At 44.1% G+C, this 27,110-nt stretch overlaps 5 protein-coding genes and 1 long non-coding RNA gene across 9 annotated transcripts in view; 3 read left to right on the forward strand and 3 right to left on the reverse strand.

Moving 5' to 3' along the window:
- The window catches only part of LOC6610498 (peroxidasin), a 29,568-nt gene extending 19,035 nt beyond the window's left edge, over positions 1-10,533 (reverse strand). Inside the window, exons 1-2 of the mRNA XM_032718104.1 lie at positions 10,401-10,533; positions 9,661-10,100 (exon numbers count right to left, since the gene is read on the reverse strand). Of these exons, the coding sequence (XP_032573995.1) occupies positions 9,661-9,830 (170 nt within the window). The 5' untranslated portion in view covers positions 9,831-10,100; positions 10,401-10,533. The remainder of the gene's footprint in view (positions 1-9,660; positions 10,101-10,400) is intronic.
- Positions 10,534-12,261: 1,728 nt separating this feature from the next.
- Positions 12,262-17,546, forward strand: LOC6610501 (uncharacterized protein KIAA1143). 2 transcript variants are annotated; one of them, XR_004361866.1, is made up of 4 exons: positions 12,262-12,460; positions 12,517-12,661; positions 13,948-14,219; positions 17,488-17,546. XR_004361866.1 is itself a non-coding variant. In XM_002035045.2 (3 exons), the coding sequence occupies exons 1-3, from the start codon at positions 12,356-12,358 to the stop codon at positions 14,151-14,153; spliced, it is 456 nt and encodes a 151-aa protein (XP_002035081.1). In that variant the 5' UTR covers positions 12,262-12,355; the 3' UTR covers positions 14,154-14,717. The 2 variants fall into 2 exon arrangements, 1 of the variants encoding a protein (XP_002035081.1); XM_002035045.2 differs by lacking the exon at positions 17,488-17,546 and having other exon boundaries at positions 13,948-14,717.
- On the reverse strand, positions 15,038-16,055 carry LOC116801233. The gene is made up of 3 exons (XR_004361867.1): positions 16,006-16,055; positions 15,433-15,532; positions 15,038-15,111 (listed from the first exon to the last, which is right to left on the reverse strand). It is a non-coding gene; the product is annotated as an uncharacterized LOC116801233 (long non-coding RNA).
- On the forward strand, positions 17,530-25,286 carry LOC6610502. 2 transcript variants are annotated; one of them, XR_004361865.1, is made up of 7 exons: positions 17,530-19,979; positions 20,041-20,298; positions 22,999-23,244; positions 23,309-23,488; positions 23,558-23,906; positions 23,992-24,122; positions 25,208-25,286. XR_004361865.1 is itself a non-coding variant. In XM_002035046.2 (6 exons), the coding sequence occupies exons 1-6, from the start codon at positions 17,553-17,555 to the stop codon at positions 23,994-23,996; spliced, it is 3,465 nt and encodes a 1,154-aa protein (XP_002035082.1). In that variant the 5' UTR covers positions 17,530-17,552; the 3' UTR covers positions 23,997-24,427. The 2 variants fall into 2 exon arrangements, 1 of the variants encoding a protein (XP_002035082.1); XM_002035046.2 differs by lacking the exon at positions 25,208-25,286 and having other exon boundaries at positions 23,992-24,427.
- On the forward strand, positions 20,323-22,728 carry LOC116801232 (zinc finger BED domain-containing protein 1-like). 2 transcript variants are annotated; one of them, XM_032719457.1, is made up of 4 exons: positions 20,324-20,564; positions 20,741-20,895; positions 20,963-22,551; positions 22,620-22,728. In XM_032719457.1, the coding sequence occupies exon 3, from the start codon at positions 21,065-21,067 to the stop codon at positions 22,538-22,540; it is 1,476 nt and encodes a 491-aa protein (XP_032575348.1). In that variant the 5' UTR covers positions 20,324-20,564; positions 20,741-20,895; positions 20,963-21,064; the 3' UTR covers positions 22,541-22,551; positions 22,620-22,728. The 2 variants fall into 2 exon arrangements, with proteins under 2 accessions (XP_032575346.1, XP_032575348.1); XM_032719455.1 differs by having other exon boundaries at positions 20,323-20,895.
- LOC6610503 lies at positions 25,165-26,416 on the reverse strand. Its single transcript, XM_002035047.2, has 2 exons — positions 26,157-26,416; positions 25,165-25,869 (listed from the first exon to the last, which is right to left on the reverse strand). The coding sequence occupies exons 1-2, from the start codon at positions 26,306-26,308 to the stop codon at positions 25,395-25,397; spliced, it is 627 nt and encodes a 208-aa protein (XP_002035083.1). The 5' UTR covers positions 26,309-26,416; the 3' UTR covers positions 25,165-25,394.
- Positions 26,417-27,110: the final 694 nt, after the last annotated feature.

Here is a 27,110-nt window from a genome sequence, read left to right on the forward strand (position 1 = left end):
AAAGTTTGCTTCGACAAATCCTTGGGCCAAAGCTGCGCTACTTTAAGGATTTGGCAGGCGAACAAAAAACCAGTGCGACTAGTGAACTGTGTGCGGGTGACTAGCCTTTGGCCAAGTGTAAGCGATAAGGGATCCAAAGCACCATCCCCATCCCCAACCACTCCGACTGACCACCGGCAAGCAGGACATTCCGGAACTGGGACTGCACCAGGACCACCAGTTAGTCCGCTCACATGGAATTGATATGTGGCCTGGCTTGGCTACATCCGCCGCCGTGGCTTTTGTTGCACTTATCTGGCGCTGCCGTTACGCACAAGTGGCTATGGCGCAAGGATATGCACTAGGCGAAATCAAGGAAGGAGTATCAAGAAGGTGCTCTAGAAGTGTGCAAGCACACTTTTTGAATGCAAAAGTCTAATTTAATATTCACTGCATACTTTTAGACACCTTGCATTTTTAATAAATAATTTAGCAGCTATGAAAATATTTGAATTTTCAATAAAGAAAGAATTCTCGAATAAAATGCTAGATGTTTTGTGATGCAATAGGAAAGTTCTCAAAGTTCCTGGTGGGCATTTTTCCGAGTGCCACATGCGACTTCCTACCCATTTTGGTGGGCCACCACAGAAATGTTATATTCAGTAATTATGTCCAATAAGCGACGAAGCGTGAAGCCAACGCCATCCCAACGATTTTCCGCCCACGGAGCCCCCCCCCCCCGGAAGGAAAACGTTGTCGTTAATGTTGTCGTTATGTAAGCTAACCCAGTTTTAGCGTCGACATGGCATTTCCTTCCTTCCTGTTCCTGCGTTAAATGCAATCCTTGAGCGAAATCCGCAAGAAAAGAATGAAAGGCGCCCACTCCATCTGCTTTGGTTTGGTTTGGGTTGGGTTGGATAAAGATTGCTGACTGCATGACACGCCAGAGCAGGCAGCAAAAGTTAAGCCACGTGCAGAAAATTCACTTCCGTCCCACACACACACTCACACACACTGGCACTCACACTCTAGAGCGAAAAGGACGCTGCAAGAACAAGAGGCATCTAAACTTGCATTGCATACTTTTGGGCTGCCACCGAAAGAAAAACTCCTGACAGCGGAGGAAAATCAAATGGAGAGGCAAAGGATGGAAAAACCCTCGGAGCATAGGAAAACAAAATGGTAGAAGGCCAAAGAACTGCCCGGGCTACAAATTTTCTCTTACTTAAAACTGCTGTCTCACTTCGCCGTTTTTTGACTGACCCGTTCTCAAGTTTTTCCAGAGAAACCGAAAACCTATCACCAAGATTGGTGTATTTTATCAGAGCCACTAATCAAAAGAATCTGTGGTGTGGGTGATAAAAAATGGTTGCATAATTTCAGACACTTTTATAACTCAATTTATTTCTGTTAGCCTTTTACTCTGAGCTTCGTTTCATTGTCACTCATGAGAATAACCCTTTTAAAGTCCTGTTAGCCTCTCTTGCAATAAGGATAAATATAAAACAAATTTGCATTTTTAGTTCGTGAGAACTGCTCGTATGCTGGAGCGAATACTTTTCGAGCATTGCTCTCCACTTTTGTCGGACTGCTAATGTGTTGTGCCTGAAAAGCTCCTTCAGCCGTGGCTCATATCCCAGCTCAGAATGCTCCTCGTAGAGCCGCCCCTCCCATCGACGCTTCTACAGGTGTAAATGTCTCACAAGTGCACTCCACACACATGCGATTGCCGGCTGTCTAAGGGAGTCCTCGTGCTTCCATCGCAGGAGCCCGCCCTCATCATCCTGGCTGCTCGTTGTGGCATGCTTAAGCTGCTTCCAGTTTGGCCAGGCAAACACCTTCATGGTTAAAAGTGGCCACCTGGAGGAGCTGCACCAGCTCCCAACCCAGGCGCCCTTCAATATATAATTCTCACATTTCCAGGCAACTGCCATCTCTGCACACACATTTGCCCAACGAGTGTGTATTTTTGTTGAAATAAATTTTATTTAAACTTTCGCTGCCGCTGGTTATGCACTTTTTCTTATTTTCTGTGCACCATTTTGGTATTATTTTTTTTTCGCCTGCAACGTGTGAAATTCAATTATACAGCAGATTTATATGTCGAGCATGGAGCTGGGTGCATGAGCAGCTCTTCGTTTTTATTTGAGGAGGCACACTTGGCCCACACGCCGACCATGCAACATATATGCGTTATAAAAATGCAATGAAATCAGTTCGCCATTCAAGTGGAAACGGTTTAATATGCGTATAAAAGGCGAATATTACCCAAAGCCCTCTTGATGCAGTATTCTATTTCGGCTTTCCCGGGGATAAATATATTTGGCTGGGTTGGATGAAAATTGATAAATATTCCGGGCAAATGAAAAAACAAAACATTTCTAAATTTATGAAAATTTTTCAAGGGTTTTTGTCCAAGAGAAATAAACGAGAATCGCATAGAGGATAGCTATTAATTTCTTAACGAAATTTAAAGCTAATTTACCAATTTTGAGATGAGTAACTACATAATTTACAAATATTTCATGTTCACTTTACGGCTTGGCCTTCAACTCACACGCCCGAGAATGGCTTCATATTTGCTTGCATATTACGCATACGCCATGGTAACCCATACTCTACCCACAGCCCAAAGTCGCTGGCGCTTACATTAACATTATTATGCATCTGTCTGGGGCAAGTTCCGTACCCGGACCAGCAATCTTGTATCTGCTATCTGCTGGTTACGTGGTGTGCCACTTGGCTCGGACTCGGACTCCTTGGACCCCGAACCCCGTTCCCACTTGGTTTGCCGCCTGGTTGAGCAGTGAGCGAGCTCCTTTTTCTTTGACGCACGGAAATACCCTTTTGGGAAGGTACTGCTTTTCCAGCCAACTGATATAGGGTCAAAAATAAACTGATAAGCTCTTTGCTTAATTGATTTCTTATATTCGCTTGTTTCTTGTTCGATTTTTTAAATCGTTAGTTGATTCATCGAAAGAGCATCTCCCATTTCACTTAGCCACATTCGTCTTGCTGACTTGTTTTTTCTTGGCTTGGCCATCGCCTGCTGTTGACTGTAGTTCGTGCCACAAGGCGGTGGCATCTCACCTGGCAAGGAGCGCAGTTGAGGAGGAGGGCTCCTCCGCATCCAGCAGTCGCCGTCCACCGCTTTTATTTGCGCTCTTATTCCTTCGCTTTTGGGCTTCGCTCCGTTGCCATAGCATACTTATGGGCTGCAGCTCCTCTTTGGCTGCAATTCTTCTGCTGCTGATGCTGCTTGTTTCTTATGCTTGACCGCCAGTTGGCAGGACTGCACTGTAATCTATCCCTGGCGCTATTGTGCCTTTATCGAAAGAGAGGGATTATTATTATGCGAATTTCAGAGACGCCATTAAATAGCTCGCCTTCCTCAAAACGCAGACTTCTTTAAAGCAGGATACAATAAAGTATATTTACTTTCATGATTCTGTAGTTTTGCAACATTTGCATGAATCGATGGGAAACTTTCAGCCAGAACATCTTAATATTGCCTTGGAAAGCCGCAACTTGTTACCCATTTTTGCCGCAGTGCACGCCTGTTTTCCGTGTTCAGTGTCCTGTTCTGTGTCCGTTGCACATGCCGATTGCTCCACTTTGACATGTTGCTAGATGCCACAGCCCCGCCCCCTGGCCACCCGTTTCTCGGTGGCAGAATAACTTTGCTTATAAATTGTGGCATGTGTTTGTGCAGCGATGATGTTGCTGCTGCTGCTGCTACTGCTGTATTTTCCACACAGCTCTTGCTATCTTGCTACTTTGCATTCTTTGCTCCGCACTAACGAGCATGCGAAATGACAAAGCTGGTGGGCGTGGCAGTGGCAGGGGCAGTGGCAGTAGCATGGGCCAGTGGCATGATCCGAAGGAGCAGGAGAACTGCTGGCAAATGAACCAAGTGGCACTTTGTAGCATTAAAGCGGGGCGAGAGCGAGAGGTGGGCGAAATGGAAGCGTCCAACTTTAAATGCAAATTGAGGGGGAGTTTCGGGAAATCAATAGAAGATTTTTCTATGTCAAAGTGAAGCGAAGCCTGGCTGACTGGCGGCAGACAGATTCCTTGGCGGAATCCGTAATCTCACCCCTTGGAGACTTGAGCCTGGAATCTCGAATCTCGAATCTCGAATCGGGAATCCCCCACCCGAGAGACGCCACTCGATTTTGCAGCTCCATTTCCACTTCTGCCTGTGACAGTGAATTAAAAATGCATACGCTTTGATTGGCAAAAACTTTGCCTTCGGGGATTTCCCTTTGACGTTCGCCATGTAAAAAGTGAATATTTCGCAGCGTTCAGCTTTAATCAATGGAAACTGCATCGCCCATTCAAGTGGTGGCCCATTCGCTGGTCTACCGCTTCATTTGCATAATTACAAATCATATTATTGATTGGGTGGCGGCATGGTAAGCATTCCATCCTTATTGTTCACACACGCAATTTAATTTTATTTCCACATATTTCCTTTTTTTCGCTCTGCAAAAATATGGCAACAATTGAAAAGTCAAACCAGACTGAACGGCAAGGGCAAAAACCGTAACAACAATAATATTATATTTCACAAAGAGGGGCGACGCTTTTTTTGGGGGCGTGGCAGGCTGCATAAAAAGGATGCGGATGAGACAGCGACGATTGGATGCTCTTTGATTGATTGGTAATTGGATTCGGAATGCACTTAGAGGATTTATCACTAGACAAACGCAGTAAGCTTTGATTGATGGCACTGCGATGTTAGAAGAATGAGTTTTTCAAGTGCAAGTGCCACTTACGGAAATTAAATCCAACGGAAATGCGTAATTAAATGAACTTAGGTGGGGTGATTACTGAACGAACTAGTTTTTAAATTTAAATTTCATTTAATACCAAACAAAAGAAAACCCCGGATTAGTATTAATTAATCCTGTTTATTTCATTCTTTAGAAATTATGTAAATGATTATTATTTATGTTTGTTATAATCACTTTAACATTGTACTACTTTTTTGCATTGTGCACACATCTAATGTGTTGTTATTACTAAGAATATTGTTTGTTTACGACACATTTTAATTAAAAGCTGCTGAGAGCCATAAAGCCATAAATATCATGAATAATAATTTTAAATAGTCCGCATTAGGGTTTCACAAAAACATCTTTACCTAATATTAATTATTATTTGGTCAGAGGAAATGAGCAGCATTTAGTAAATTTGATTTATCGAAATATGGTCTTAATGAAACATATACTTTCAAATTATACAGTACTCAATAAGCTGGCCATAACTCATTAGGAACTGCATAACATGCACAGAAATAATTTGCAAAAACACAGAGTTTCTGAGAAATGGCCAAAGCACTCAGGTTATTAATAATAAATCTCATTAGCAAGTTATTTAAAAAACTATAAGCTTCATAACTCGACACAAACGAAGCGAAGAAGTACTCACAAATCGGTCAGAAACTTGAACCGACAACTTGCCGGCTGTTATAATTATCCGCATCCAGCCTGCGTATCCTGCATATCCTGTATATATAACCAGATAGATAGATCTATGTACAGAGTCCTCCTACTGCCACCTCCACCGCCCAACCGAATAGATATTCATCCACACCTGAGTTCGGAGATCCGACTCCGACTCCATGCGGCCCACCGGAAACAAGTTCTCTGTGCTGGCTGGAATCTGCTATCCATTGGTAACAATTTCAATATTCCCACCGACAAATAAACAGCAAATGTAAATGCAAAAGTCCTGTGCAAAAAGGAAATTTATGCATATTTAATAACAACATGGCAGCAGCAACTGGATATGGAACAGGAACAAGGATATGGAGACCAGCTACAAAATACAAGGCATTTCTCACGCATAAATGCGCCCGACGAGATGAGAAATTCAGGAAAGTATGACGGCAAAATCGGGGCTTTTCCGGGGGCAACAGGGGAGTTGGAACATTTTTGCTAGCAAAATAGTTTTCGCAAATAGTTGATTCGCAAAAAAAGCCAAATATTGTCCATATGTGTATGTATTTGTATTCATACTCTCATGTTCGTGCTCATATGTGTGTCTGTATTTGTGGCATGTTGTCCGAGAGTGGGCGTGGTGGGGGTGGGCGTGGCAGAGCCAGCGAACTGGACGCTAATCAAACTTTTTAATATGCCATGCATGCAACGTGCGGCGACTTTTGTTTTGACACACCGCCGCAAAGTGGGCGGCAGCAAGAAGTGGGCAATGGGGCGAGGCAAGTCGGTGCGGCATTATGAGATATATTTCATATGTGCATAATGGCCAAGTTATTAGATGATAGCATGCGTGGCAGAGACGCTGCCGGCGAGCAGATTCAGTTCATATGTCTTGGCTACATGTGCGATTTATGTGCTCGTCTTTGCAACTGTGGATACACTGAGCGAAAAGGGGAATCAAAGATAAAATTTGTATATTATTATATTATATTATATTATTTAAGACTCTCTAGATTTTTAATTAATAATAACTATTCTGCGCTTTAAATTGCATAATTGTTTTAAATCTTATCTAGTTTGACCTTTTGCCACATATATTGCTTCCTCACCACTTTTGCCCCATTGAAAAGCAATTTTTTCTCGGTCCTTAAAAGTAAGTACTGGCTTAGGAGTCAGGAATGGATGGGGGCCAACTGGCGTTCCACTGGGCGAGCTGCTCGATCCGGGAATAATGACAAAGCAACTGCCTCCATGGCGGAGCAAGTCGAGATGTGTGCTTTATGGAAGGTCAGCTAAAAATGCATCATCATGAAATGAAATCAAGTGCATTTATTTAGCTCTGTGGGAGGAGCAGCTGCCATGTGAGTGGGCGGTTGGAGGCGGGGGCGTGGCAAGATGAATGATGCCGTATGTTACACAGTTTCGACTTCCATTTAGTTGCCAGTTAAAATACACACGGGACGGGCCAAAAAATGTTTGGGCCTTTGTTCGAGGCAAGTCAAGGATATAAAAGGCATGTTTCGTGGATGTGGAGCTGCTGCAGCATTTTTTATGGCCCCATCTCGGCGAGAACTTTCAATGGCTGCGAAGGCAGCGACTTTATGCCTGATGGATGGACAGTTTGAAATAAGTGAAATGTGGCTTAGGCCTTGAGAGGACTGGAGATGCAGCAGCATCAAATTGAAGAGGAATGGCAGCTGAAGTGTGCAAAATAGAAGAGAATTCACTGAAAATGCTTTTGTAAGTTTGCTGGGAAATCTTTGAATGGAAAGCTTTTATAGCTGATCTTGAAGATCTTAAAATATATTAAACTAACTATAGATAGATATAGATGCTTGTATTCAAACAGCAAAACCTTTAATATATCATTTGAATATTTTTAAAAAATATATATCATATTTTTTGATTATAATTCTTTGTCTAATTTAACTCGAAATAGATTTCCATTTTACCTAAGGTCGATTTTTTTGTATTTCTTTCATGTTTGCCCGACATTTATCTTCAGTGACCTGCCGACAGAAATTGTAAACAAAATTTTCGCCATTAAGGAAATTAAATCAAGAATATTTTCATGATGACTGAACCGAAATGCCGGCATGTGTGGACTATAAAATGATAGTGTCTCTCTGGTTGGGAAAATGTGTGCTCATATTTTTCCTCGACTGCCGAGAAACATTTCGAGAATTATGGAAAGAAAGCTGGAATCCGAGTCGACAGCCTCAGACAAAAGCGAAATGCACAAACATGCACTTGTTTGGGGTGGAGAACAAGAGCAACTTTTAGACACATGCAGTAATAAATGAAACAAATTAATTAAAAGTGTGCAACGGGTCGGCTGCGTAATAAATGAAAAGCGAATCGCAATGGCAACGGAAAAGTTGCGCTCTTTTTCAGACTTTCAGTGTTTTCAGTGTTTTTCGTATTTTTGTCGTATTTTTTTCTATTGTTGTGTGCGGATGCTGTTGCTCTCGAGGCATGATAAATTATGCAGCCATCACCTTATTTAAAATGAAGATTAATTTAAGTACTGCCAAATGCTGTTGGCTCCCACTACCATTTTTCCACAGCTTTCGCCCATTTGAGAAATTGTTGTGCGGCGAGCCAAACAAATGGCAAAGAATGCGATCCTCCTGGTGAGATTGCAAATGAATGTGGATTCGATGGCATATTTAAATACAAAGGCATTGTTTTGTTGGTTAACTCAATTATAAATTCGACTGCGGTCAGAGAAGTTTCTAGTTGCATATTATATTTCAGTTTTGGAATTTTTTATTTTTATTTTAGCCAACCTTTCAGGCTTTTGTCACCTGTCGAGCGGGCTTAAATGCATAATCTAACACCACCTATTTATTTCGTTGTGTCAATCGCTACTTAATGCAATAAAATATTTATTATTAAATTTGTAGGCAGTCTTTAAATTTCCAAATGGCCAAAAATGGGTAAACCTCATTCCACCGTGATATAGTTAAATAATAAATCCATTTATTTGGGGACTCCAAATTCGATGACAGCTGCAGTAATTGGTTTCACCCATTTATTTATCCACCTGTCAGCAGTTTTAAAATCCACCTCTTTGCTGGAACATTTTCTTTCGGCTTATATAATTTAATCAAGCAATTTAATTCCCTTTTTTCCACCCCAAAAACGCTGAATTATCCATCATTCAGTGTGGAAAATCCTTCACTATGAATGCATTCTTTTTTAGATTTAAACTGTATCAGTTTAAACTCGAAAGTGCTTCAAAAACATCGAATCAGCGAATAATGTTCGCCGGTTGAGACCACTTTATAGTTTCGAAAGCGCCATATAATCGATTTGTTCAAGGCTTCCCGATTCGTTGACACGTGAAGTGAGTGGCTTCACCTATTCCCAGGACCAGGACCACCATTTGTACCTGTCGGGCGTGTGTGAAAATCCTTCGCAGCATTTTCCCGCTGCGAATCCCCGAATCCCGGCCATCGAACGCGGCTCAATCCCGCTGGAAATTGAATTCTCCGTAAATACCACGAAACCGTGCTCCGTCTGTCCGGATATATCTTGTTGTCCTCCAGTGGAGACTGTTTTTCTGTCTGATAACTTGCCACCGGCTGCAGCAGCTGGTGCATTCTGCCCGGGATGCGAGGTTGCTCCTCCGGCTTGGGACATGCCACGGCCTACATAAATATGCATATGCTCCGCAAACATTTGCCAAGTTATTTGCGTGGGATGCGGAAAAGGGTTGTGGTGCCCAAAATTCATGCGAAAACTGCTGACATTTTCGAAAATAAATGCAACGTCAGAAATATTGCACATGCATGCAAATACGCGACAGGCAGCGTGATAAATATACAAATCGCAGTCAGCTTTCGCCAGTTAGACATCCGTTTAATTGAGTCAACATAGCGCAGCTCGGCGGAAGATTCATGGATTCCGCAGGAGCAGGAGGGCCCCATGGGAGTGCGAGGGGGATTCCACGGAAGGAGGAGCACAAACGGGGGGCGTCAAATTAACGCCGTCAACTTTTCGCAGCGTGCACAGAAAACATTAAAAACTAATTTATGGATTTGCAAGCCAACTCCCGCGTTGATTTATGTACACTCGACGAAAAGAAGTCAAAATTGGACAACATATAAAAGTTTTGAACTTAAGCTTGGAATTCAATGAGCACTATAAATCTTTAGCCAATTTTTATTTTATTATTTATTTTTTTTTAAAAATATTATGTATGGTAAGGATCTTAAGTTCATGGAGTACTTACAGCGTTTGGGTATTCTGGGGCAGTTTGGGCACGGCGGACAGCTTGGCGCGGATGCAGCGCACTGTTCGCTCCAGGCAGGTGCATCCGGCCGGACAGTAGACGGACTGCACTCCGCCGGCGAGGAGGAGCAGCAGGCCGAGCAGCTGCAGCGGGAGCAGCGGAACTCGCATTTCGAGGGCAGTCTAGTTTCGCGCACTTCTCACCAACTGGATGTTAGTCCAAGAACTGTTCAAGCAACTCGACTCGAGACGACAATCGCCTGCGAGGGGCGGAAGTTCGAACCACTCGCTTATCACTGGGCCGCCGGTCGTCGGTTATCACCAAGTGTGGTCCCTAAACACTGTGGCACTGCTGCTCACATATCGCCCAGAAGCTCAGGCAGCTGCACAAAGAGAATTCCAAGAGATATCATTCGGTATCCTAAACGGTCTTATCTGCTTCTAAAAAAAAATAATAATTTAAAGGGCTAGTAAATGATAAACTGCCAAATTCCAGCAAATATTCGAAAAATAATTTAAAAATGTTTGTCTATAAAATCTTTTCTTAAAAAACGAGTATATTTTTTTTTTTAAACAATCTATTTTCTAATTTTGGGAATATTCAAAAAAATTGATTTTTTTTCAATACTATCCTGGATTTTTCAAATTGATTCACTTGATTTCCAACACTATTGTTTTGGACATTCGAATATTTTAACCAATATTTTCTTCTCGCTTTGCTATGCAAAATTACCGAATTACCAGCGATTCGAGCGATAGTTTTCTCTCAGTGCCTCCGCGAAATGTTTAATTTTAGAACGATATTCCGCTATTAAGCGAGTCCGGGCAATTTTCGACCGAGTGAACTGAACTGCACGCGCCAAATGCCGACTAGCATCTGAGCGCCGAAGAGCAGAGACTGAAAAGCGGAATTTGAACCGAGTCGCCGAGTTGCACTTCGGCAGAGGCGGAGGACTCCGTGCCGGATGCAGACTGTGATAACATTTTCCTGAGGCTCTGCGTTCTGAAGAGTGCTCGATATTAGTTGGCCGGCATGTGACTGAAGCCTATGGATTCTGAATGGGACGGTCGGATGGATGACTCTATGACCAGCATATAGCCTATACGAGTGTATATCGCAGCGCATCGTATCCGTATCCGTATCAAGGCCGAAACACTTGTGTTGCACCGGCATTTTCAATGTATTTTCAATGCGGACGCAAAGCGAGCAAAACAAAACACAACAAGCATACGCCACGTTGCACTTGCACAGCATCAAATGCCCTGCCATCCTCATTTTTAATGCATGAGGGGGTGCTCCCCCCCTCCCGGCCACACTCCATTTGTTTTTCCAACCATCGAGGGGGGGGGGGGGGGGGGGCGGTGTGGATTGCGTAGCGATTGGAAGCTGCAGCTCCGAAACTGCTCGCTTAAGCGGTCGGTGATAAGACGCGAAATCAAATTTAAAAGCTATCAATTTGATATTAGTTCGGGGACCAGCGAAAACCCTTTGGGGAAAAGCTGCTGCCGCGTGCCAGAATGCAGAAATCGGAGTTTTTCAGGGGGAATTCCTCCACGGAGAAACAAAAGTAAAATTTGAAATATATGAAATATAAATTTATGTTTTATAGTCTTATTTTTCACTGGATATGACACTAATTTGATTCTTGTCTATCTGTCAGTCTACAGATAATTGCTTGGGTTTATGAAAAAAATCGAAAAAGCTTTTGTTTAGGTTCTCTCAAGTATTTTATTGATCGTTTTACTTATATTTATAACTAAATAAAACGCTGTTTTCTCAGTGTATCATATTTGTGTTTTTCCCAACATATGCTGCAGCTCATAAAATTTCTCCGCTTTGCTGCAGTTTTCATTTGCCTTTATTTTTCGGCAGCTCTTTTTTGGTTAGCTGTCGAAGTTTTGAAATCAATTTGCAGATGATTTATTATGTTCCCAGGAACGAAGAGGAGGCTTCCAGCGAGGAGGAAGCTGTGCATACGACATCGCAAATGGAAGCCACTGACGTTGATGAATGCCGCTGTGTATTGTTTTGCTGTCAGAAGCGATCAAATTTCTGTTTTGGAGCACGGAATTCCAGGTGAAGCGGAAAATTTGCAAGTTATGCGACAGTTTTATGCGCCCATTTTTTGATTGGCAGCGAGGAGGTTGTATATCTATTCACAAATTGATTGCACGTCTCGGGGCAATCTGTTGTCTCAGCGGGAATGCCGGTTGGAAATAGAAACTTAAACTATTTAAATAAATGCATCAAAACAAATAAGAAAATATTCAATATTTAAAGAAATATTAAAAATATGTTTACTCTTAACTAGCAGGAACCATTTTCAAAAAGTAACCGCTTTTGCTTAACAGTGCTGCCCATCTGCAATTTTTATGGGCAGCACTTTGCACACGGCAGTACAGCTGTTACTTATCAATGTTATCGATTAATATAACAAGGACTCTAAAATTGGGACTAAAAGTATTAAAAGAGCAAGCTTAAACTTTAACATTATAACTATTTATATTGGATTTACAATTGTCTAACTTTATTTAAAAGTATAGCAGTTGTAATCGATTTAGTATTGTCAACGCGCGCTTCCCCACACTGCTTGATAAGCATATGTTTTTCTTATCGACATTTGTGGTAAATAAAAAGTGCAAAAACAGCTGCTAAATCGGCCGAGAAGTGCAATGATATAGCCGCCATATCTGATATGTCCAAGCGCAACATAACGTACGTAAAGCCGCAAGAACCTAGTTTTCTGGCCAAGTTGAAGGCTGAAATTGGCTACAAGGAGGGACCGACCGTAGAGACCAAGGTGAGTTTTTCGTGGAAGGTCTCTGCAGCATTCTAATGCGGATAATCATTGGTTAGCGTCAGCGATTGGATCCGCAGGACCAGGAGGACTACGATTCTGAGGAGGATTCGCGGGAGGACGAACAGCCGCAGGTGGTCGTCCTTAGGCCGGGTGATCTCTCCGCCGAAGAGGCCAAAACGGAGAAACTGTTGGCCTCCAAAGGTCGGTACATATGTACAAACATGCATACATACATATCGCTGTAGTACATACATACTTACACGCTCGCACACACACATGCATGCACATAGCCCACGGTGGCGGCGGCGGCAGTTGCACGTGTGTGCGTAGGTAGGATGTTGTAGTTTGTCTTTCAGTTTAACTTTTCAGTCAGAATCGAGCGGTTGTCTTCTTCTGCCCGGCGTTACATATATCTAAATCATATATATGTACATAACTGCGTATATACCGTTGCTTATGTATGAGTGCGCGCGTGTGCTTGTGCATTTTTGCCAATGAAAATCTAACGGTAGTGCGAAAACAGCCGTTTGTTGCAAGAAGTAGGTGTTTTTTTTCGAAGAGCACCTTCTGTTTTTCAATCTTTTTAAAGCCCCATGTTGCCATAGCAATCTTGGTCATTTCCGTCCTAAAGATTCCCTTTTTTGCCCAGCGGAGCAGCCCTCACACAGACACACACACCCGCAGCAGCTAGCCGACGAGGCATACACACTGACATTTTCATTGGGGGCTCCGCCAAAGCAGAGCATGTGATGAAAATCGTTGGCAAAGCGGGCGGGGCGATAAAGCAGCCGGCAAAGAAGTTAACAACAGCAGCTGCCGCCGCTCGCTTTGTCCGCCTCTTCCGCTCGCCCCCCTGCCCCCTTCAGCCCCACTTGGAAGAGCGCAGAAAATCGGGTGAAAACAACGTGTGCAAGAACGAACGGATGAAGGAGGCGGGCAAAGCGGAGAGACAATGATGAACGAAGCAGGCGAGCAAAGAGAAAAAGAGCGGGCCAAAGTGGCTTGACGACGTGGTGGCGGTGGCTAAAGCCGCTGCGGGGAGGGGGTAGGCGAGGAAGAAGGGGCTGAGGGGAAACGCGGGGGCGGGTTGCGAATCAGTGGGTGGAGCAGGAGGGGGCGTGAAGCGGGAGCGGCGGGCGAAGGGGCGGGCTTCCCAGGGCCGAGAAAAACATCTTGTGGGTGCTGTTTGGAAAAGGGGGGTCGGTGGGTGGCTTGTTCTGATTTCCCCCCCTTTGTCATGCTGCAGTTTTTAAAACCCAGATACATTTTCCAATCCAATAATGAATTGCAGGCACCGGAATTCTAGTCACCTTTCGATTTCCATTAGAGCTCTGGCAATTTTATAATCGGATCATAGATAGATAGATTTACATAACTTCATTGCTCCCTATAATTTGTTAATTATGTCTGACGTATAAGTTTAACTACGATCATAATAAGTACAGATGATTTCTGAGCATAACTAACTCCCATTTTCAATCTTCCAGAATTAGCCGAAAAGCGAGCGGATCTGACGCAGCCAATAGTCTTCAAACAGCGTGTCAAGCAGCCCAACATCGAGAAAAAAGAGTCCCAATCTGAAACCAACAGGAAGTCCGAAAAATCCAGCACATCCAAGAGCAAGAAGTCCAAGGCCGCCAGTAGCAAGCTGTCCTTCAACGAGGACGAGGAGGACGAGACGCCCAAGGATTGAAGATCAGACCTTAGTTATTTGGCTATAAGTTGCACCAACCAAGTTAACCTGCAGCGAATGATTAAGGTGAGAAATTCAGGTCAAAAACTGTAAGCGATTGTTAACTACGCTTTGAATTTCTTTGCTGCCATGTGAATATTATGAGTTTAATAATGGGGTTTCCATATGTATGTATCAGAACCCAACTCGAAATGACGCGGTCGTTATAGATTGTAGATTTTTCACTAAAGAACCAAACTGTATACAACATTTCCTAAGTTAAAGCTAAATTATATAGTATATATTTGAGTTTTTGCAAACATATGCATGTATTGCCTATTTATTGTTATTTAGAAATGAATCATTGAGATTAGATCATGATTTTGACACGTCGATCGTAAAAATAATTATAGAATTCTTGAAAGATCCCTTAGATACCTACAACATATGATTTTTTCCTTAAAGCACTTCAAAATTTATTGTCAATTTATGTTTTCAAATAAGTGTTACACGTTTTAAGTAAATAATTAACATACTAATTATATTTATTATTAACACGTAATGTACTTTACGTGAATCATACAACTTGGAAAAGTATTTGTGACTCAGATCCTAATATTTGTGGTGAAAACAACATAATTATTTTCTTTTATTTTATTTAGCAAATGTTGCATTTTTCCATTTCATTTAATTAATATTCAATCCCAATACAGATTGATCTTAAATGTTGATCGAAGTCCGAATTTTGCTAGAGCAAGTCCTCGGACAACTGGAATATCTAAACTGATACCTAATTTCTTATAATTTAATCACCTGACTAGAAGAAAAGTAGTGTAGTCCTTTTAAATACATTTGGGGACTGCGATCAATCTCTTAAATTAGTATCTTGTATCTTCACTTTAGATCTAATTGTCTTAACTTCTAAGATATTAAGACTCCAACTGCCACAGTAATTTCCGCTTAACTTTGTGAATTTGCACTGGAAAATATGAATTGGCTAATTTACTCGATATCGAAAAGGGTCACGTGTATGTATAACATAAAGTGCGGCGATAGTTGCGGTTTGGGTTTGAGTTCGGGGTCTTTAATGATGATGGCGATTGGTTAGGTGGCTTGCTCCTTGCTCCGGATGCCCTTCGACCTCTACCAAGTTGTCGATCACGGGGGAGGAGGTGGGCAGGGGTCAGGGGACGGGGATGGAAAATGCGCCAGAAGCGGGTTACTTTCAAATTTTGTACTTGCATATAGACCAAATCGCACAGACACACACACACACGCACACATGCATAGGGCGACTTACATACGGACATACATATTTAGTTGTATGTATACATATAGATAGGTATGTACGATTGTATATACCCCGGGGCCGTGGGTGCGAAAGAGAGGGACAGCGTAATCTGAAATAAGTTGAAGGAGAAAGAAGAAGCATCAGCAAAAGTATCGTGATGAGTATACAGTTTAAGACGCTAGTGTGTGTGCTAGTATGAGTGAGTGTGTTGGTGAGAGGGGTGCGGCGGCGGGGGAGTTGCAATTTGCCATATTTATCTGCGATAGCCATCTAGATTTTTTCGCGCGCTCTGTTTGAATTTCCGCACATGCCGATTCGCATAAATCCATCAAAGTAAAACCGGCGACAAGCAATGCCGTTTCAGTTTTGTTTTGTTCATTTCGTTCGTGGCGCGCGTACAATTGTCAAATTTGTTTTCCCTCCCATTCCACGCCATTCCATTCATGCACACACACACACACACATACATGCACAAAGGCCCATGTGTGCGGGCCATGCGCTTCACACGCTTATTCGCTATTTTTGAGAGGCGTTCAAATGAGAGAGAGCCCTCTCCATAGCCGGCAATGTAAAAGCTATTACCGTTACTAGAGAAGGAAAATGAGCGAATATATGAATTAATTTCAAAATTAATTGCGAAATTAGCAATTGGCACCTTTGGGTGGCTCGCTATCGATGGCCGGCAATCGATAACCGATAAGCCGTGCAACCCTGCGCGCGCCCTGCTGTTCGTTGCAACTCTGTTTTTGCTTTTTCCGCCTCACACATTTCCAGTTTGCCTTGCCTGCTTGTTCGTTCGCTCGTCTCTTGTGTCTCCGCCTTCGGCGTTCTTTCTGCTCAGTTTTTTTTCTCCAATTAAAAAAAACCCCACGCAAAATTTTCGGATTTTCCCTGGTTATTTCGCAAGAAGACGATCTTTCATTAATTGGCAGCACTGTTTTTTGTTTATTGTGATCAAGGGATCAAAAGGGAGGCGAAACAAAACAACAACCTGCCGATTGTGAGGGGAAAATGTGAATGTAAGTGCCGCCAAGAAACAAAAACAAAGCTAAATGCCGCTGAAAATCGTCTTTAGTATGAAAGAAACCTAGAATATTGAAAAGGTGAGATCCAACATAGCAGCAGAAAAAATACACACACATACGCAAGCAAGCGCCGCACACACACGCACACAGGGACAAACACTAGCGCAAAAACACGCTCCTGTACCAAAAAGTACAACAACAACAACAGCAGCAACAACAGCGGTAGTATACTCCACCACGCCGCCAGCCGAGCAACAAAAACAACTACAAAAAATAAAGCTAAAGCCAAACGTCGTCATCCGTGCCGCCCCCCGCCCTGCGTCCCTCCCCCTGTGCTTACAAGCATACAAATATATATGTGCCGTATATATAGATTGTATATTTGTGTGTGCAGGCGGTGTGTGTGTGTTTGTGTCTGTATGTATGTCAATCGTTTTGTTGGCTCTGCTCGGTAACTGTTCGTTTGTACATACAAACATTTCACATAAACATATATAAATATATGTTTAATATATAGGCAAGTGTGTTAATGCCACTGTATATAAATTACATATATCGGCAAACCATAACTCCCCCGGTCCTGCATTTCTCTTTTTTCTCGCAGTGTAAAGCCATTTACATACTTACATTACATATTAAATTGTATTTTAGTTTTAATCCAATATGGCAGCCATTTTGTATCAAACCATTCTTTCAACTTCCCCCGCTCCCCGTGCCCTGCCACTGCTGCCCTGTCTTTGGTCCGCCTTTTCTTGAGTTCACCTTCTTAATTCACCTAGATTTTCAAATATTTTTCGGTGATTGTTAATTTTTCGGCCCGTCTCGCCCCTTCGCCGTCCTCTTTCTGCAGTTGTAGCTCTTTTTATTTTTACTCTTCGACCGCTGCGCTTTGTGCTGCTCATTCGTTGCTTTTTGATACTTTAGTTTTCTTTTACGTGCCAATTTTTTGCCATTTTGCTGCCATTAAGTAAAATTAAGTAAAAATTTAAATTCCCAAGTCAGTTTTGATAATTCTTCAATTTTATTATGTCTCTTGCAGAAACACAAACAGCTGGAAGAAAAACCGACTTGGGCACATTCCACGGAGCAGAGAACGGACCTCAAATGACTGAAGTCGATGTCGTTTTGCCGGAGGGCGTGGCCGAGCCCACGACAAAGCTTGCCAGCGCATCAAGTTCCCCAAAACAGAGTAAACCATCAGCAGATGATGTTGAGCAGCAGGTCACAACTGTGGAGGACGAGGAAGAGCAGGTGGTCGAGGAGCAGCAGGAGGATGATGAGCACATGGCGGAGGCTCCTTCCAATGAAAAGCTCGAGCTGCTTGCCGCGAGCGGCAAGGACATCGTTATAGAGGATGTGGCCCAGGCATCTCCACAAGCTCCAGTGGCCGACGAGATAATGGAGGTGGACGGTTCCGAAGACGTGGAGGAAAACGAAGTGGAGAACGACGACGAAGACTCACAGATTACCAGCAGCAGCTCAAAGGAGCCCAAACTGGATGAAGAAGACGAGGAAGAGGAGGCTACCACAAACGGAGATGGCGATCATGAGCCAGAGAACGAAGACGATGCCCAAAAGATCGGTAGCACAGCGGAAAACAGCTGCGAGGCCGAAGATCCCCTGGGAGCAGTCACAGTTCCTGAGGATGAACTGGTCAGCGGGAAGAAACCGCATCTAGATGGCGAGGAGAGCGTGGCCAGCGAAGGAGTCGTAGAGGAAGAGCCCCCAGCGAAGCAGGAGAATGGGTTTGGAGCCAGTCCCAAGCAGAAGGAGAATGGCCAAGCCAGCTTAGCAGAGGCTAGGGCGGCAATAGCTCCCTCCGATGGTGGTGTGGTTAACCTGGACGAGGATAGTGACGAGGACATGGAGGATATTACGGAGCACAAGGAACCGGCGAAGCCCACCGAAAAGGCAGACAAACCGGCTTCCTCCAGTGGTGGTGAATCCTCCGACGATGCTGTTCTGATACCCTCCGATTCGGATACGGAGTCCCCAGCTCCACCGCCGCCAGTAAAGAAGCTCCCGCCAGTTGTCAAGGCCACCCCGCCACCGCCCGTTCTGGATAATGAGGATGATGATGATGACGACGACTGCGTCGTGATTGAAGATGACACACCGCTAAGTATTTCGCCCAGCGGCAAGCGCAAGAGCGACCTAGATGACCTGCAGCTTCAACAGCCCAGCCATAAGAGACAGCGAAGTTCAACGCCCTCGGGAATGGGCCAGCTGACCATCAAGGATGCCCGCTCGTTAATGCCTCTCGATGGCAGTCCGAGCTCTGTGTCGGGTCCCCGAGATTCTATCTACCCGGTGACCATAACGAATGCTGTGACGGGAGCGGCCACCAATCTGGGTGTTGTGCCGCCTAAGCTAGTTCCCATGGCGGGCGGCATGAGCGCCAGTCCAGTGCAGCTGAATCAGCCTACGTTATCGCTTACCGGGCTGCCGAGCATGACCAATAACGCCAACCTGCTGCCCGGTCTCACTGACGACATGTTTGTCCTGGAAGCGCCCTCCTTCATTGTACCCTACATCTATGAAAAGCCACCGCGCGAAAACATCTGCGAGGTCGTCAAGGCAATTGAGACCAAGTATGCACTGTCGGCTGAGGATTTGGCCGAGGCAGACAAGGGCGACGAGTTCGACATGATGACCGAGCAAAACAAAGAGGACAAGCCAGCGGATCAGGCCGATGAAAGCGGCAAAAAGAAAAAGAAAAAGCGAGGTGACGACGAGTCCTGGTCGGAGCAGTCAGACGATGATGACGACGAAGACGACGATGACGACTCGGAGTCGGGCGTGCGGACTAAGGTGCTGATCAAGGAGGCAAACGATGACTTGAGCGCCTTGAAAGTGGCCATCAAGCCTGCCGCTGCCTTGGCAACAGCGGGCGGAGTGTCGGTAAACAATCCGGGCGGCAACAAGCCGGGACAGGAGAACTATTTTGAGAGTCCGTTGGGCAAGTTCTTCATGGACATTGGCGTGGGTCTGGTGCAGGAGTACGTGCAGTCGGATCTGCTGCGTCTGCAGAAGCGCAAGATGCGCAAGGCGCAGGTGCAAAATTCCAAGGAGTTTGAGATGGCCATCAATGCGCTCTCTGGCAACCTGCAGGCGTCCAAGACGAAAAACGCGCCCTTCAAGTTCCGGATGAAGCGATGCGAGTTCTGCAACTTTAAGTCGGAGTCCGCCATGGCGATGGCTAATCACTACGAGACGCCGCACATGAACGGAGTGCTGTACAAGTGTAACTTCTGCACGTTTGAGATACGGAACGCCACGGAGATTGTCTACCACATGGAGGCGGTGCACAACATAAAGGCGCGCCTTATAAAGCCACTGCCCTACCACCAGTGTCCCAACTGCGGCTTCGAGGATAATGGCAAGGCAAAGCTGGCCCGACATCAGCCCGTATGCGCTAAGAAGTTCCGGCCGGAGCTTAACCTGGCGCCGCCGAACGACTGGGAGGCACCGGCCAAGATACCGCGCATTAAGCCACGTCATGGTCTTGTGGGCACTGCCACCGCCTATCAGGTAGGAATATCTACATCTGAGTCTTTTGCAATCTGTTTATAATCGGTTTAATCCCTTCCAGGCTATGGCTGCACAGGCGGCGGCACAAAAGGCCGCTCTGGCCAACATTCAGCAGCAGCAAGCGGCGGCACAGGCGAGGAATAACCTTCAGGCAGCCGCGTTAGCCGCCCAGAATGCGGCCAAGATGCGTCAGCGAGCCCCGCAGCCACCCAAACAGAACATGGTGCGAAATCCTGCGCCGGTGCGTGGAGGCAATGCTATGAGTGCGGGACTCTCGTTGCCCAATAGCTATCAGCTGGCAGCCGGACAGCTTGTTCAGGTAAACTACGTTTTTTTAATTATTTAAACATTGGAATTAGTGTTGTGTCGTTCGTGAACGAACGAACTAAATTGAACTATTCACCAAACTGAACGAACGAACTATGTCTGCCTTTATAGTTCAATATAGTTCGATAGTTCAATTTAGTTCACTTAGTTCAATATAGTTCACTTAGTTCACGTCGTTCATTTTGATCTCTTACCCTGATCGTTCGTTCGTTGTTCACTTAGTTCGATAGGTCGGTCTGAGTTCACTTAGTTCGATAGGTCGGTCTGAGTTCACTTAGTTCGATAGGTTGGTCTTAGTTCATTTAGTTCGAAAGTTCGCTTATCGAATAAGCTGATTAATTTTCGCATACATTTAAAACTACGGTTTACAAGTTTGTGCGTATCTATGGCTTCAAAACGAAAGCATAGCAAAGTTTGGAATTTCTTTGATTCAGTGGATGAGAAGAGTGCTAAATGCAAATACTGCAAAACTGTGCTTAGTGTGGCTGGTGGATCGCAAGGAAACTTATCGCGTCACCTTAAAAATAAGCACCCAGCAGCTTTGGAGGAAACAAAGCGCCAAACCAATGAAAGCCGACAGGAAGCAAATGTAAACATAATATTTTGATTTATTCATTTAAGTAGGCTTACTAAATTCTAGATTTCTTTTAACATAGACTCCTCAGATAATTGGACCCCAACAGCAAGTAATAACTTCGTTCATTCAACGACCACCGGCTGCCGGGAAAGCTGAGAAAATTGATAGGCAACTAGTTCGTATGATTTCAAAAGGTCATCATGCATTGCGAATGGTAGAAGAGCCTGATTTCAAGCAGCTCATAGATGATGTGTCTAATTGCCCCGGATACAAGATGCCCACTCGAAAAACGCTGTCCAACGTGCTTCTTCCAAAGCTTCGGGACGAAATTGTTGGTAGCGTCAAAGAAAAAATGGAGCTGGCATCTGCAGTTTGTTTGACAACGGATTGTTGGACCTCTCTTGCAAATGAAAGTTATATTGCTGTTACAGCTCATTTTATTGAGAGTGAGGCAACTGTTATGAGCTCACATATGATTGCATGCGAGGCATTCGTTGAGCAGCACAGTGGTCAAAATCTGTGCGCATTTTTACAAAAAATAGCAGAAAGATGGAGTATAGAGAACAAAATATCTGCTGTGGTTTCCGATAATGCTGCAAATATTGTCAATGCCATTAAAACAGGAAATTGGCCACATATACCATGTTTTGCACATAGCTTGAACCTAATTGTGCAAAAAGGACTCCGCAAAATCAGCGTTGTACAAAACAAAGTCAAACTCATTGTGGAGTTTTTCAATCGTAGCACTTTCGGCCTTAAGAAGCTGAAGTCACCTCAAACCCAATTGAACTTGCCCGATCTCAAATTGATTCAAGATGTGTCAACTCGTTGGAATTCAACTTTTAAAATGCTAGAAAGGCTTGTTGTGTTGAAAGATGCTCTTATATTAACACTTTCTACTCTGCGTTCTGAATTAAACTTATCTCAGAATGAGTGGGCGATAGTAGAAGAGTTACTGCCTATATTAAAACCATTCATGGAGGTAACAGAAGAAATATCAGCAGAAAAGAATGTAACCCTTTCAAAGGTTATAGTTCTTGCGATTTTGCTACAGAACTGTTTGAATAACAAAACGCCTAAGGATAAATGTGTTGCTGCACTTGTTGCAGTTCTAAAAGCTGAGATGAATCGACGATTTTGCAAGCTGGAAAGTAACGAACTCTACGCAGAGAGTAACATTTTAGATCCTCGATTTAAAGGTCGTTGGTTCAAGTCAAAAGAAGAATACGAAAAAGCTGTTTGTAATCTTAAAAGGAAAGTAACTCCAATTCGTCTCAACAGCGAAAATTATGAATTCGAATCACCTGCGTTTGAAACTAATTCAGCCAATCAGAGTTCGGTTTGGTGTGATTTTGACAGTGAGTTCAAGAACACGACAAAGGCTGCAAACACTACCGGTTCTGCCGAGAAAGAGATGGAAAAATACCTCGAAGAGGAATTTATACTGAGGACTGCTGACCCTTTGGTTTGGTGGGAACAAAGAAAGAAATTGTATCCGCATCTATATTCTTACAGCCTTAAGCGACTATGCCTTATGGCTACATCAGTTCCTTGCGAACGCCTATTTTCAAGTGCTGGGGAAATCATCCGAAAAAGACGGATGCTACTAAAACCTAATAAAGTGGAAAATCTAATGTTCCTTCATAGCAACATGTAGATGGATCACAGGTATAAACATAATTTTATCATATGTTATTGAAAATGTTCCCTAATAAACTTCTCTATTCTCTTTTCAGAAATCAAATAAATGCATTAAAATTACTATATTATTATTATGTATAAGTGTTTTTGACATAAATTGAATAAATAATATTAATTTTCAATGACAGCATTGTATGAAATAAATTCATAACATTTTTTTTTTTGAAGCACCTTTAAGCAAGTTTAAAAAATGAACGATTGAACTAAATGAACGACCTAGTTCATTGATTTTAAACGAACGAACGAACTTATTCCTCAAATTGAACTAGGATTACCCAACACTAATTGGAATTGAGGTTTTAAATGTTATAATGTGTGGCATGAATACAAGCCTGAATTTTTATGTTTAGCTGTACCAAAATAGACTCTCCCATTAAAAACCGGTTTTAATAGAATATCGATCTATTTATACAGGCGTCCAAGAAGCCAATGGCCGGACAGCCCAGCATCTCGATAACGCCATTACCTCGACAGAGCTCGGTGGGCGCCGGAGCGGGTGCCTCGTCCAGCAAGGCGCCCCAAGCGGCAGCAGGAATGAAGCCCGGCCAGAGTCCCAGCGGTAACAACAAGGCGCAATTTGTTATTTGCGAGATCTGCGATGGGTACATCAAGGATCTGGAGCAGCTGCGCAACCACATGCAGTGGATGCACAAAGTGAAGGTAGAGCTGAGTTTCCATTTTCCCCGATTTTCCCATTTGCTAACAAATGCTTTGTATGAAACAGATTCACCCCAAGATGATCTACAATAGGCCGCCTTTGAATTGCCAAAAGTGCCAGTTCCGGTTCTTCACGGATCAGGGCTTGGAGCGACACTTGCTGGGCTCACATGGCTTGGTCACAAGTTCCATGCAGGAGGCTGCCAACAAGGGCAAGGATGCTGGTCGCTGTCCAGTCTGTGGAAGGGTGAGTTTTTCGTATAGATGAACACTGAAAACAATGTCTAAAATCTCGCTGCTCTTGCTCTACCTTTAGATGTACCAATGGAAGCTGCTGAATCACGTGTCGCGCGATCATCATATGACCTTGAAGCCCGCTCACCTATCCTACAAGTGCACTGTTTGCACGGCGACATTCGGCATGTACAAACAGTTTGAGACACATGTTTACACCGCCCACAGTACCGTGGCCAGGAAGGCGATGGACAGCAAGAAGAACAGTGGGCAGTCCAGCGGGTCAGGATCTGGGGCAGGGATGTCGCGCAGTTCGCTGGGAGCGGCCAATGACTCTCTGCTGAAGCCGCTTAAGATCAACGATGAGATCACCATCATACCACAGCCCGCATCGAAGCCACGCATCACAAATATGGAGAGTCATGTCATAGGTACGTGATTTCCCAGATCAATAGCTTGAAAATGTTTAGAGTAACATTATAGTAATATTTTAATAATTTGTTTTTGTCTTCGCAGATTAAAGAGCATGTTGGATCAACCAAAAACCTAATCTCGCAACGTTTGCAGCATTGACAGCGCTTTAACATTAGTTTCGTTTTTAAGCCAAACGCGACCTTGGCGCCTCACGGTCCCGCCCTTTAACTTCTGTAAGTCGGATGGTATAAAGATCAAGATAATAATCAGAAATTGGGGCGGATGGGGAGGGAAAAGCAGAGTGGAAAGCCGTCGCCGTTGAAGTCGTTGACCACCTGACCTGATAAAACGAGGGACAAGCCAGCGGCACTTGCTGCGGCTTAATCACCAACATACCAGGTACAGGATACGCGATACACATAACGCTAACGGCATAGATTCACTACAGATACTAGTTACGGATTTTAGTTACATACGTTTTGGAGTGTGCACATAAGTTGAAGTTGTAGCTACTACTAAAATATACCACATACATACATATATATTTAACTATATTTAAAGCATATTATGAAGAAGCCGCCAGAGCGCATCGTCAGCATGATGACTATGTAAATTAGTTAAAAACTAAACTATTTATACGAGAACTACGAGTATCCAAATGTGTGTTGCAGTATGTATATACATTTTGAAAAGGTCCCCGCCCCGCAGATAGATGACGTGCCTCGCTCGCTTCGTTCTTCTCTCGAATCTTCTAGCTTATTTGTACGAACAGTCATGATGATGATGAGGCAGAGAGGATGAAGTTGCATGAAGCGAAGCGTGGGGGGAAGGACTCTTCTAAACTGATCTGAGAGACGAGACGGCGAGACGTTCGACATTTTAATTTTTGTGTACAAGTTTAAAATTATATTTATATTACACATTATCTATTAATATTAAAATATATATCATCTATTACCACCTAAGACCCCATGTACTACAGTTATAACAACCACAACCACACAACCAACCAACCAAGCAAACAACAACAAACAAACTGAAAATGAGAAAATTAAAAACTTAGTTAATATAAAATGCTTCGACCAGAGCAGATTTTCATTGCACCCCATGGCGCTCCGGCCGGGCCTCCGACTTTTTGCTCAACTCCACCATCCGCCGACGTCAGAGGTGAGAAGTGATGGGAATGCTTTTAGCATTCGCCACTCACATGACTATGACCACCTCGCACAATCCGAAGACCAGATAACACCAGTTGGATAGAAGAGAGACGCCTCATTTACCTAGCACTAATGCGAAATTTATTTTTACTTTGCCATAGAAAAGTGAAATTCCAACCTTGTGATGTGACCAAGGCAATGTTGCCGATCTCTCGTCCTCGTCCAGTCTTTTCTAGCACTGTAGGTACTTAAGTGAAGCCATAAAACTAAGTAGATCTAGAGTATACGTATTTATAGATTGCTTGGAGAGCAACGCACTGCATCACGATGAGATTCCGCGGAGTAATCCTAATCCTCGGGTTCCGTCTGGGGCACCTCGTTATCGGCAGCTGGGTTCACTGGCACCGACTGGCCAATTTGCGACGATGGCGGGAACAACTGGGCCGCGTGCGTGAGCTTGGCCAGCGCATCCTGATCCAGAATCTGCGGCTTGTCCGCGGCACTGGTGTTCGATCTGCTCAGTTGATAGAAGGCGGTGTCGCTGTGCGTGATGTTCACAATGCTTCCGGTGAGGGGCAGGGTTTCCAGGAGTTCCTGGGGGCTGCTGAAGGCTCCCAGATTCACAGGTGCGATGCCGGTCAGCACTTGACCGGTGACATTGGTCTGGATGGGCAGCGGGATGTTGCCCAGGTCAATGTGACTCTTGTTGCTGTGCGTGTCGTAGAAGGTCAGATCCACGCGTTCCTGGCTCTCGAAACTGGTGTCATTCTCGCCCACGTCCGTCAGGATGCCGATCTCATAGACCACCGCCTTGACCACATAGCTGGAAGGAAAAAAAGAACCGGTTAGAAGCCTTTCTACGTGACCAAAAATATATAAATTAGTTAATTCTGGTGATTTATACGTCATTTTCAACATATATTGTTTCAATTTGCACAATTTATTTTAAGTTAAAAATACAAATTAATATGCGTGCTAATATTGTGACTATAGTGAACTAATATTGATTTTTTCAAACAATCTAATGCATCGCTTATTTGTTACTACTTTTATATTATAGGTATAGGAGGAATCCCAATTATTGGATATAACTATCCTTTCTGAGCTTACAGATTCTTGGGCGTATCGTTGACGCTGTTCCTCAGCTCCTCGATGGTGGCGTTGTCGATGCCGGAGCTGGCATCCAAAACGGGCAGGGAGCAGCCGATGGCCAACAGCATGCCGAGCACGGCGGCTCCAAACACAGCCTGGTGGACCTGCATCTTTAGGTTTAGGCTTTTGGGGCTAAGGGAAGACGGCCTGCTGCTGTAGCTCTTCTGGGATAGTGACTCCAGTGCCTCGCCTGACTTTCGCGCGTTTAAAGTTAATTAGTGCAGATCGGAGCGCTTTTATAGCGACTGTGCCGCTGGAGCTTCGGCCGGGTCCGCTGGCGAGGCGCGATTCCGCGTAATTATCGGCATCTGTTAATTGCCCGACAGGTTTGCCACTCTCCGGGGTCTTCGTCGCCGGTTTCTAGGCGCGGATTCGGAGCTGGCTTCCGTTTCGGCTGGACTGGCGATTGTTTTCGAGCGGCCCAGACTCTAATTAATTGTGCTCGTTTTGGGAGCGTGTCCCAGGGACTGTCCCCCAGTCGGATCCCCACCGATATTGACCATTGGCAAGGGCTGTCTACGCAATTCTCGCGCGGTTGTTTACTCCTCGACTCTGGCCAAAAATAAGCCCATAAACATTGCACCTCCGGTGACGCATTTGTCGGGATCATTGCATGTGGTCTGGACACGCGCCCGTCTACCAAGATTATTTCACATTAAGCATACGCTCCATATGACGTACACTTGTGCCTCGGACCGCAGAATATCAAGATCGTTTGCATTTGATATGCAATGTGAGAGTTTTATTCGTCACATGCTAAGCTTCTTTCGATCTGAATCTCTCCAAATTACGCATACGCCTTGTGTGGCAGTAAAATATTATGCTTGTATTAAATGTAATGGACAGTCTCCTTTGATTCGTTATTTCATAAAATAATATAATTATGGAGGTACTAGATATGAGAACTTTAGA

The sequence above is a fragment of the Drosophila sechellia genome, chromosome 3L, assembly GCF_004382195.2.
Source record: "Drosophila sechellia strain sech25 chromosome 3L, ASM438219v1, whole genome shotgun sequence".
Lineage (NCBI taxonomy): Eukaryota > Metazoa > Arthropoda > Insecta > Diptera > Drosophilidae > Drosophila > Drosophila sechellia.

Excerpts from the sequence above, each read along its gene's own strand:
- LOC116801232 (XM_032719455.1), top strand. The coding sequence starts at position 20,692 with ATGGCTTCAAAACGAAAGCATAGCAAAGTTTGGAATTTCTTTGATTCA. Across the intron at positions 20,896-20,962 it reads AAAGCCGACAGGAAGCAAAT|ACTCCTCAGATAATTGGACC; the intron begins GTAAACATAATA and ends CTTTTAACATAG.
- LOC6610502 (XM_002035046.2), top strand. The coding sequence starts at position 17,553 with ATGACTGAAGTCGATGTCGTTTTGCCGGAGGGCGTGGCCGAGCCCACG. Across the intron at positions 19,980-20,040 it reads GCACTGCCACCGCCTATCAG|GCTATGGCTGCACAGGCGGC; the intron begins GTAGGAATATCT and ends AATCCCTTCCAG. Across the intron at positions 23,245-23,308 it reads AGTGGATGCACAAAGTGAAG|ATTCACCCCAAGATGATCTA; the intron begins GTAGAGCTGAGT and ends TGTATGAAACAG.
- LOC6610501 (XM_002035045.2), top strand. The coding sequence starts at position 12,356 with ATGTCCAAGCGCAACATAACGTACGTAAAGCCGCAAGAACCTAGTTTT. Across the intron at positions 12,461-12,516 it reads GACCGACCGTAGAGACCAAG|CGTCAGCGATTGGATCCGCA; the intron begins GTGAGTTTTTCG and ends ATCATTGGTTAG. Across the intron at positions 12,662-13,947 it reads GAAACTGTTGGCCTCCAAAG|AATTAGCCGAAAAGCGAGCG; the intron begins GTCGGTACATAT and ends TCAATCTTCCAG.
- LOC6610503 (XM_002035047.2), bottom strand. The coding sequence starts at position 26,308 with ATGCAGGTCCACCAGGCTGTGTTTGGAGCCGCCGTGCTCGGCATGCTG. Across the intron at positions 25,870-26,156 it reads AACGATACGCCCAAGAATCT|CTATGTGGTCAAGGCGGTGG; the intron begins GTAAGCTCAGAA and ends TTTTCCTTCCAG.